We start from the raw sequence: 11780 nt of genomic DNA, 5'->3' as shown, positions 1-11780 counted from the left end.
ACTAACGCTCTTGTTGCTAAATGCAATCAAATTTGTGCAGCAATGCTTCTCCAAATTCTACTAGAACGTCTTCCCTAGACAGTTAAGACAGTTACTCCAGTAAAAGCAGGATAAATGTTTTACAAATCCTTGATTTTAGAATAAACAGGTGTCCTGATCATTTTTGTCCATGTAACATTAATTAATCCCAAAGGAAATTGCAGTGTCACAGTACTGTACACGTTGCACATGGGATGACCTACATTAGAACAATATATACATGTAACTATTACACGGTTTATATAATTATTTGTATATTTCTTGCATAATTGACTAAATTATTCCGGCTCTGTTGTCATTAACAGATGTTATTGAATATAAAAAAAGATTATTTATATTCACCATTTGTGTTGGACAGATGGAGTTTGGCCTGGAGTAAAATTGGGTTGGTCAGACTGCTGTTAGATTTGTAGGAAAATGCTGTCTAGTATAATTGTTAGGTTTTGAGCATAAAATTGATAAATTCTGAATACAAACCGTACAACAATTTATTCAGCCACCTCTTGAGTTTAAAGACGGTAAACTTATATGACCGGTCTGTCATCTTAAGCGCAAACAGTTTTGATGTGAAATCTGAGAAAAGTGTGTAAAGTCAATGAACGAAGACTCAACCAATTCAAGTGCACTGAAACATTTAATCAAATCCCAACATCATCTTGATTGCAAACAAGACCCAACACCCTCCCCCCACCAGAACACAATTCTCAAGCACAATACTTTGCTGTGTGTAAATCTCCCCCGCTGGTGGCTGCATACTTCACTAATGCAAGACTCCACTAATTAATGTGCTACTGATGATTGTGTACTATACGAACTGTTTAGTACAGAAGGACAGTGGCTTTGGAAGCAGCTCATACCACCAAACTCCAGGAAGAATCATACAGGAAAAATGTGCCTTTTTTTTTTTTTTAAACAAGTAACAATTCTTGGACTCATCTTACATTAATTCTGAACAATAAATTTCCAGACTAGAAGAGTCTATGTGGCAAAAAAAACACAAACAAACATGACTAAGCAAACTCCATTGTATCACGGTTATGTAAAGGCCACACTAACAAACTTCGGTTTCTCTCTGTAGGCATTATTTTAAGAACAAAAAGTGCCTTCAATTTTCAAAATTTCCATTTCTAATAACTGAAAAACTGTCATGCTCCTTGAAAAGAAAAAGTTGAGCTGAAAACACAGAAATCAGCTGCTGGATCCTGTTCTCTGATCTCATGATTGAATCCATCAATGAATCAAGCTAACAGGTCCTAAAGTGACTGCAGTTACAGGTAGTACAGGAAGTCGTCCAGGTTGATGTTTGGCTCCCTGTGGATGCTCTGGCCCACCAAGAAGGCCAGTTTGTGGGCATACTGACAAGGTGCAGGCACCCGTACAATTCCCTGAAGACAAAAACAACATGAATAAAAGACTGAGCCACGGTCTGAGTGCCAAAACAGTCGTCTGTTATGAAATATTCTGAAATTACTAAAAAGCATTTCTCTACAAAAATCCACAATCAAGTAACTGACATCAAACTGGGTACATGTTGATGAAAAACACAATATAAATGCCATATTTGTAGTATTCTGCACTGGGCTGTTCCTTAATGTTGCATTTTATTTGAATGGCGCTTGGAGGAAAAGTGGAGAGGCACAAAACCCAAGGTGTCTGAGGTCCTGTTAAGTTTCCAAAATCTGTGATGGCCTTGGGGTACCAGGTCATCTCCTGCTGGACCACTGTATTTTATTAAGTCCCACATCAACACTGAAGGGCTGAAGCTAAATTCTGCACTGTGGCAGATTACCAGCAACAGGATTGGGCACCACATTGCCTAGGTCAGAAATCCAAGGGGAATTAATCACAAAAGCAGCCTGTGGGCTGTACCGTACTTCCCATAACACTCCCAGAGGATTCAGAAGAAAGAAAACCTGAGACCGGGAAGTGGAAATCTTTGTTACATGCTCCACTAACTGCCTTTCTTAGTTGATCTGAATAAGCACTAAAACATCGTAAATGAAGGCTGTTACCTGCCAGTTGTAGTACATGTGGCAGAGCTTGTAGGTGAGTCTCTGCATGTGGTCTGGTTTGAGACCACTATTGTCGAACACCACGTTGTAATGGGTGGGGGAGACGCTGCCACAGCGCACTGCTTGACTCACGATGAAGAAGTCATACCTGATGGAGAAGAGATTACACCTCATAAATACAAATACACACATAATACATGTTCTACATTTAACTACTTGTACAAAGGACATTATGCTGCGTCTTAACGCACCACTCAGGACGGGTGACCTCAGTGTCAATGACCGTTCCAGGTGGAGGGTTGGCCAGTTTGCCATCGAAGCGAGCAAAGAATCTGGAGGTGATGCGCTTCTTCACCACCACCACTGTCAGTTTGGGCCTGCAGACAGCAGAAATAAAAGACCTCACAGACACAATGGGTGGAGACACCATACAAACAACTAAACTAAAGAAGTGTCAGTCTCACGAATAGTCTTCGCCCATGGTCTTGATGGACTGCTGAATCTGAGGCACTTCATAACTGACCACACTCTGCAACATGCCGTCCCCCACTCCGTCTCGATACACAATGATGCGCGAGGGCAGGCAGTTGTTGTACTTCCAGTAAGCCTTTAGGGCAGCTGAGAAGGAAGACAGCAATGTAAGTGTTAGGCTGAGGCATTTAGGAAGAGAGCATCATTACACGTGTACTATTACAATTGAGCCTACAAAGGAGACATATTGGAGCGTCCTGAGCACTTAAATATAAAACGTCCACAGAAATTATCATCAAAAGGTCAGATGATAAGCCATTTCCCATTATGTCAATTTGCAGTATTAGCTAGGGCTGCATGATTGAAAAAAAAGATAGAGTTGTATAATTTAATTAAATTTGCCTTACATAACATTGCTCTTCCAGTAATGTGACTATTGTGCATGCCCACACTGCAATGGTGATGCTGAAGCAATATACCGTGCAGCCCTAGTATAAACAACAACGTCTGCACATCCAACATCATATCATATATTAGCATATCACAGGGTCTAGGAAAACATTTCCCAGCACACATCACATGCCTTTCAATGCTCCCTTGAGTCCATCGATGATCTCTTGACCACGGCTCTGCAAAACACACTTGGAAAACCACCTATGAAAAATATTATGCAAATAAAGCTACAAAATCTGGTAACTGTAAAAAAAAAAAACAAAATAAAACACTGATACAGACCAGCACTTCCCTATTATTTGCAAATGCCTTTTACTTTACCTGGACATGCCGTGGTTAAGGCTGGCCACTAGTGCGCCTATTGATCTCTTTCCTGCAGCAGTGTCGTGGTAGCAGTCGATGCCCACGATCATCAGCTGTTTCAGCTGAAAGATAGAAACAGGGTGTGAGGTGTATTGTGTATTGTGAAAAATTCAAATGCACAGGGTTTGAGGGTCTTACGGGAATCTCAATGCTCCACAGCTCTCCTCCCATCTTGCAGTTCATCTGCAGGGCGATCTTTGTAGCCACAGTCATGAGGGCCTGAGGTCTGCTGAGAGTGCGAGACACCACACACTGGCTGGGAGTGGGACAGTCCACACACAGATACTTCTTTACAGTGTCGTACTTGTCCTTGCGATTGGTGGGAAGAATCACAACAACCTACACAATCAGAAGAAAATCAGCTAATTAAGCCTCAAGAGTTTAATGATATACAATTAAAACTCGATACTTTCAATTTATCAATTAAGGGCACCTTAACTCACATTTGTAAGCTCACTTTTTTTGTAATGAAACATTACACTATCTGCTCTAAGCAGTTTTGCAACAAAGTACTGAACTTTGTCAAATTTTACTATCCTGAACACCATGTGGGTGTGTTGGTGATATATATGTACACACACAAAAAGTCATGAATCACTTTTGTCTGCAGAGCATTCACAATTGCTTACGTACGGCATGCATTTTGACTCACCATCTGAGTTCTAGGACCCACATTCTGCTGCAGCGCTCTCAACAAAGCCTCCTGCCTGTCTTCATACTCTATCCTGATTACAGAAATCCATCAACATCAGTAAACATTCATTCAGACACAGCCGAGAGAGCACAGCTCTACAGAGACATGCATCAGGACGCTGACTTACAAGACTGCTCTGTGCATTCTGATGCCCATGGGTCCAGACACTTTATTAAGGGTATGCAGCAATGACTGAGCCATATCAGCGTTGCGACGTGTGTAAAACATCAGCCAGGACTCCAGAGGCATGCTGCTGATCAGAGGAATCCCCCTCATCTCTTTAGACCAGTCTGCAGCCCATGGGTTATACTCATACTGCACACAGACATACAAGGTCATCTCAGTGGGTATGTGACAAAACCACAACTTCATACGTGACCGTGAACTGAGTGGCTCTTCTTACCGTCCTGGATCCCTGTAGGATCCTCTCAGTGGGAAGCACTCTTCCGGTCAGACTCAGCAGCTTGTTCTCAAAGCTCAGACCCCATGTGCTGAGCTCATTCTGAGCCTCCGCATTCCTAAAAAAAAAAGAAAAAAAAGAAGAAAAGCAGAGACAAAAACAATTAATTTGTAATATGTTTAAATTAATGTGTGTGATCAGTGGTAGCAGAACATGCAGCCATTAATCGCTAAGCTAGAGGGAGCTTATTAGATTTAAAAAAGGCTGTAAACTAGGCATAACCTGGCAATGTTGCTGATGAATCTGTTGAGGCGAGTCTCTCTTTGTTCTGGGGTCAGTCTGGTGTGAGAGGACAAGTCCTTCATGATATTAAAGTCACTTCGCATCTTATCCGTCAGACCTGAACAGGTTAAAACGAGCATCACGTTACACCGGCTGCATGGAGAACCCAGAAAGATCTGGGTGAAATTTAGCTGCTTGAGTGTTTTCTCCTGTAGCTACACTGACCTGTGAGGTAGCAGAACTCTGGGATGAGTAAGGCAGGTCCTGGTGGGGGTGCTCCAGCTGGACCCATCCTTCTAACCTGACTGACCAGCAGAACCTGGTTTCCATCAGTTATGTCAAGACCATATTGCTGCAATGCCAAACAGATAGAGATCCATGTTAACCAGAAAAATGAGTCTCAGCCAGCCAAAACAACAGACAGCCAATGTAACGTTTCTACCGTCTTGTAGTAATCCTTGAAGGAGATGTCCATGTCTCCTCTCTTGAAGGTGTTGTTGGGGGTGTGGTCCCAGGCAATGTCATCAATCCTGTATGTCTTGTTGTTGTACCTTTAAAATATTTATTCACATAATGATTCTAGACTGAGGTGGATTGTGATTTCTTCAGAAGTGACCAGGGCAGAATTCTAAGCTTACACATGAAAAGGAACAAGAGGGAAGGTAACTAACACATGGAATGGCACCGGGAGTTGAGTCAGAGGACCAGGGATCAGTATGCAATTGGTGTCAGTGTTCAGAATGAAAGGAAACACTTAAATCTTCTAAGCACCTCAGAGACAGACATTCAGATCTGTAAACATTTTTTTTTGTTTTGAATCACAATACTCATAACATGTGAAATTCGCATTATAAAAGGTAAAGGTGCACGTATTTGTCACTGTACAGCGAAATGTGTCCTCCGCATTTAACCCATCTGGTAGTGAACACACACTCACACACACACACACACACACACACACACACACACATGTGTTAGGGGCAGTGAGTACACACACCCAGAGCGGTGGGCAGCCAACTCCAGCGCCCGGGGAGCACAGAGGGTAAAGGGCCTTGCTCAAGGGCCCAACAGTGGCAGCTTGCCGAGCCCGGGAATCGAACCCACAACCCTGTTATCGATATCCCGGCTCTAACCGCTGAGCCACCACTGCCCATTATTGCGAAAGCAACACTGAAACAATTTAACTTTTTCAATTTAACTCCTAAATGAAAGAAACATGCATATTAACAAACAACACTCAAACATGAGGCTGCTTACTTGGTGAGGACGATCAGGCCCACCAGCTCTTTCGTACAGGCATCAGGAAAGCGATGGTCTCCACACTGCTGCCTCAGGCTGGACATGAAGTCAAGAACAGTCTCACTTCGCAGAACTTTGTGGCTCACATCAGTACACAGCATGATGCTGGACTCATACTGCAAAATGTTGGTCACAAACCCAGGCCAGATGGTCAGCCTTCACAGGAAAGAAACAGCTCTCATGAATTTGTTTATTGAAACTAATCACATCCTTTGTGAGCCAAGTCATGTTTAGTGCAGATAAAACTGAGAAGCACTCATCTACTCTCTCCTTTTATATGTACAAGTGCTACAGTACCTGTGCTGAGGAATGTTGAGGGGGTCATCAGGATTGTAATAATTTCGACCGATCTGCTGCATGTTCAGCATTCTCAGAATCCTGCAAAAAACGAAGGGCTGTAAACAGACAACAACCGTATTGCACTGATCAACTCCAGCCAGGGTGGACAAAATAAGGCAAACCAGAGTGTAAACGACTGAGGGCATCAGCTGCAACATAGACCTGCTTGTACCTTCTGAAAATAATATTGTAGAACTGCAGGCACACAGGAGAGGAAGGAGGCAGCTCATTGGTCAGAGTCACCGTAATCTGGACTCTTTCTCCATGTCTGGTTTCACTACACAGCACCGTCTCCTACAGAGACAAACACGTCCACCAGCAGGTTCAATACAAAGGTATCATTTCAGCTCTACACAGATTAGATAAGTTCTGTACGACAGTCTTATATGCAAGTTTACCGCGTTATGGAGTCGGTGAGGGAGAAAGAGTAGGGCTCCATCAAAAGTGCGTGCTTTGCCCAGCGTCTCATCGTGCTGGAAGAGGAGAGCGGACCGCAGGCGGCGAGACTCCATGGGTGGCTTAAAGTCCACGTGGTACTGATACAAAGCCCACTGAGGTCGTGACAGCAAGCGCATGAAGTTCGCCCTGAGCTCAATTGGAGAACCAGACGAACCTAAAGAATAATAAACAGTCAGATTAACAAGAGTAATTCTAACTTTAAAAGGCTCCAGCATTTGAACATTTAATTCATATCACATATTCATTTGGTTTAATACATATTCCAAAAAAGGTAATCACCAAATTCACATAAGCCTCACTAATCCATTCCAATTTTTGCTCAGATCATGGTAGGCTATCTTGACTGCTCACAATCATAAATGTAAACGACCAGTTTCTGTATGTAAAGTATATGGAAAAACACATTCCTGAAACACACATGCACACACTAGAGCTGTGTGATGTGACAAATATGTATTACGATACTTCAGATTTTGGCGGTTTTACAGTATATCATGGTATTTTTATTTATGTATTTATTTAGCCATAAATGGAATGCTATATAGGTTTATGGCTCATCCTATTTTCAAGAGTACACAGACTACAAAAACGCTTGAGCTTCATCTTTATTTTCACATATACACACACATTATATATATATATACACACACACACACACACACACACATAAATAAAAGGCTTTGAGTATTAAAAGGTTTGCCTGTCACCATGAATGACCATATATGAAGTTATCTTAGTGCATAAAACAGCTGCAGAATGGAAATCAATGTAATGTAAAGTTAAAGTTAATTTAAGTATTAGGATGACTTGTTCAGTAACAATTCTTTTGGATCTGGGCAAAAATTCATATCACAGTAAGATCATAAAAATATGCTAATATATTGCCTTCTTTTTAAAAACAGAAACCTGTTTTTAAACCAGGGCTAAAACGTAGCAATGCATCTTTTTTCGCATGGTTCACACTAAGGGACTCAAACTACAAGTATAAACACACCCTAAAAGACCATGGTCAGTAAAACGTGACTAACCTGTCTTAGAGTCCTTAACATGCTCCATGAGTTGGCGAGTGTGAACCCCAGCATCGTGAAAATCTCGTCTGCGACCTCCTCTCTCACCGATTTTGACCTGCTGGAAACCTGCAGAAATCTGGACGACCGCTGAAGACACAAAAAAAAGAAGAGACACCCACAAGTCACATTTACCCAAAAGATTTTCTTCTAGTCTAACATTTAACTTTCAATCTCTACTGCCAAGAGACAGCACGGCCATAAACAACGTTCAGCAGTCTTTGAAAAAAGTGGACACTACAGTAAGTATGGCAAGATGTTGAGGCTACCTTCTGTCGACACTGCTCCTGGGGCTCTTTTCTGTCTTCCTCTCCCAACAAGCTCTCCTTCAGCAGAAGATGGCAGGACGGGTCTCGCTGCCTGCTCGGGTGGAGTGGGTTGCTGCAAAAGATTTTACACTTGCCGTTGGCCTGAGCTAGAACCCAAGACGTTTTCACAGGTTAAATTGGACTCCGGTTTGTTTTCACCCTTGGGGAAATTCATTTGGACAGGTGTGAATACATTAATTAATGCACTCGAATGTGGACCAAAAAAAAACTAAACAAAAAACCCTCTGGTCCCAAACAAGCTCTGGATTGGTTCGTCCCAGGTGAGAACATGATCTGACCTCCTGCATTCATAATTACTACAGCTATGAACAGATGCCACCTCTGCCTTGCCTTGGCCTCAATTGCACAGAAATTTGCACTAGTCCAGAACACGAAACCTTCTTTACTGTATTTACTTTCTCGCTCCCAGAAAGATCTGACCAATAAGCTGAGAGAACGTTTCCATGTGGTTTGATATGATGCTTTTTGCTGAACTTGATTTTTCCCATGTGTGAAAAATCAAACCAAGAGGAAAACGCCCCAAATTCCAATAATAAAGGCCAATAAAGCCCAGACCCAAACTTGTGCAAGCTGGTGCAACCCTGTGCAAATCATCAAGACCCTGTTTACATCTGGTCTCTTCAAACGATCAGTATCTGAATTGTGGCCTCCAGCCGATTCAGGCCCTGTTTTTGTCAAAAATCAATAATCAAATCAAGAAGACACAGTTAACAGTCTGTCAGGCACATCAGGCTTTTCAGATTTGTTTACTATTCTTTATTATTACTTTTAGATTGTCATGATCTAATTAACAGCACACCTCACTTTTAAGGTCATACACTATTAATGCTATTCATTAGCCTTGTAAATCAGTAAACCCCTTCCCAAACACTTCGGCGGGATCCTACAACTTGGGCCTACTTGCAGGCTCCCTCCTCTGGCCACAGTAGATGCTCGTCTAGATGCCCCAGGTTCCTCTTTATTTTATTATTATTTTATTTTTAAGTTTTAAAAACTAACTAAAAACATAGTCACCCTACAAATATGCCTATGGTAATGAATGTTGAGAACATAGAGTAATATTAATATGTTACCGCTCCTGGAGCTCCAGCCTCCTGACCCCGAGCTCTGCCCCTGGATCTGGCTCTGGCACGGCCAGTCATCTCTGCTCAATGAAGTCCCTCAGTTTCCCTGAAAACTAAGGAAAAATGTAGGAATCAATTCAGGAGAAGTATTCAGGCTGTTGTCTACAGGTTCCATGTTGACCCCACATGTGGATGCCCACCAGGGTCAGTGATGGGACCAGGGGGGGTTGGGGGGGGGGGGGGGGGGGTCATAATACATGGGACCTATCTGGGTTGTACATTGAACATGGGGCCTAGATGGGATCCATGCGAGATTAGGGTGGGCTGTAACGACGTGTCCCATTTGTAAAGCCCATCTGGGACCTGCCGCCCTGATCCGGTTTCAACCGGATTCATTAACGGTCGTGGGTTTAACGGCTAACACAGCGTTTAACCAGTAATCTTTCACCAAAATCATTAAAAAATAATGTAAAAAATAAATAAATATTTTTTAATTAATTAATAATGTGTTAAACTTCAGCTAGCTAGCAGACGAATTAAATTTCGTTTAATAACGATGTTATTTAATGTATAAAATTAACACGACGTTTTTAAATGAAGTTAAAGTTACTTACTCAACTTTTAATAATTAATAATAGCTAACTTGGCATTTTTTAGCTAGACCAGCCTCGACGATCGACGATTTCTGACTTAAAACGACTTTATTTCGTATTTACAATAAAGCAGACTTTTGTTAATAATTACTCAACACTTTTCTAAACTTTCCCTTCCAGACAAATGTCAAAAAATATTAAATATTATTAATTAAAGATCATTTGTCCGGCCGCCCTCACCTCGCCCTGCGTCCTGCTGATCAGATTTCAATTAGCCAGCCCTGGACGAGCGGCGGCTCTCGACCCGCGCCAATTATGTATCCCTCCGCGCCCTCATCACGTTAATGTTTTATTTAAAACAATACATTATTTTGAGGCCTTTTAGTACCACAAGTGTGACTTACCAGAGTATATACATCAAAGCATGTCGTATTGGCGCTTGTTTAGAAATATAAAAACAATAAACCACGGCGACGAGGTACTACTTTCTTCGGAAGGATACCTGTTCAGTTCCTTGGAGCGCGTACTTCCACAAGCGGCCTTAGTCGCAGCCGCAAGCAGAGCAGCGCTCGTCCACCAGGTGGCGACAAAGCACAGGTATTTGAAAGAGGCCTGCAGGAAGGCTGGGGAGGGTAGTCGTGTGAACGTTGTTGTGATTGACAGGTGAATAAGATGAAAAAGAAAAGCCTCTCCTTCTTGTACTCCCCGAAGAAAATACGCATTTGTTGTGGGACGTGTTAGAGATTTTGACAGATCAGTATATGTGTGTAGTTGTCAGTACATTCAAACTCTTTTTTTCTTCAAATTGATCCCTTAATCTGTGACAACTGCTACTGCCATCCTCCAGAAACCACCCAAACAGTCTTTATTATAAAGATCTTAGTGATCTAGCTTTACACTGTCGTCCATCTGTTCCAGTCACCACAGGGCAGATAATCTTGTGTCGCTTAGGGTCAGTTAGAGTAGTCAGAGAGTGGCCCGCCACCGGAAAATACCCCCCAGCAATGCTTCTGTGGTCAGAAACCGACCATTGATGAAGATGGTTAACAGAGCCTGAGCATCAACAGCACCAACCTGATGATAAAGTGGTACCATAACCACTGTATGATCAATGCAAGGCCTGTAATAGTTCCATGAGTCACCTGTGTGTTACCATAAACACAAGGGTTCATTAGTAAAGGTGATGGTTCTCCATCGAATCGCAAAAACTAAAAGAACCATGAATGCATAAACAGTTCTTTGAGTGGTTAAATGGTTCTGCCCTGTGAAGGAGAACAATTTGTAGTTCTTTAAAGAACCTTTTAGATATGGTTCCACTATTATTACAACTCAAAGACCCCATATTCAGTACTGTATAGAACCCTGTTAGCAAAGAGTGTGTGAGTGCCGATGCAGGGATCTCAGACTCCTCCTAGTTCCCTGGCTGTGGATCACAGACTTTTCCCTACCATGTCAAAGTGCAACAGTTAGCCATAACATTAAAACCACTAACATGAAGTGAAGCATAAGAGCCCGAGCCACTTTGACGAGAGCCAGATTGTAATGGCTAGCCAACTGGGCCAGAACATCTCCGAAACATCAGGACTTCAGGTCTTTTTGGGTGTTCCTGGCATGCGGCGGTCAGTATCTACCAAAAGTGCCCTAAGGAAGGACAACCAGTGAAGCGACGACAGGGTCACAGATGCTCATACAGGACTGCAAGAAGGATCTGCTGCTAACGGCTTGGTGCCAGATACCACGGGACGCCTTCAGAGCCACCTTCACATTGTGCAGGACACCTTGAGGGGTACCTACACAATACTAGACAGGTGGTTTTAATGTTATGGCTGGTTTGATACGCTTTAGCTTCATTAAGACAGTCCCCAGTAGTCTCACTGGCGTGGGGTGTGATGCACACAGCCCTTTCCCCCCCCGTA

General features: G+C 42.5%; 1 protein-coding gene across 1 annotated transcript; it reads right to left on the bottom strand.

Annotated features, from left to right (window-relative positions):
* Positions 1-654: 654 nt before the first annotated feature.
* On the bottom strand, positions 655-9349 carry piwil1 (piwi-like RNA-mediated gene silencing 1). Its single transcript, XM_072681139.1, has 20 exons — positions 9281-9349; positions 8148-8259; positions 7840-7968; positions 6751-6965; positions 6525-6646; positions 6311-6391; positions 5972-6169; positions 5157-5265; positions 4940-5066; positions 4715-4832; positions 4436-4550; positions 4160-4347; positions 3991-4063; positions 3477-3677; positions 3297-3400; positions 3106-3176; positions 2516-2669; positions 2303-2428; positions 2052-2199; positions 655-1424 (listed from the first exon to the last, which is right to left on the bottom strand). Exons 1-20 carry the CDS (start codon positions 9347-9349, stop codon positions 1308-1310), a joined length of 2577 nt encoding a protein of 858 aa, XP_072537240.1. The 3' UTR covers positions 655-1307.
* Between the last annotated feature and the right edge of the window lie 2431 nt (positions 9350-11780).

This window comes from Salminus brasiliensis, chromosome 6, assembly GCF_030463535.1.
Source record: "Salminus brasiliensis chromosome 6, fSalBra1.hap2, whole genome shotgun sequence".
NCBI classification, from domain to species: Eukaryota; Metazoa; Chordata; class Actinopteri; order Characiformes; family Bryconidae; genus Salminus; species Salminus brasiliensis.
The sequence above is the reverse complement of the archived record's forward strand: the minus strand, read 5'-3'. Positions and strand labels throughout refer to the sequence as shown.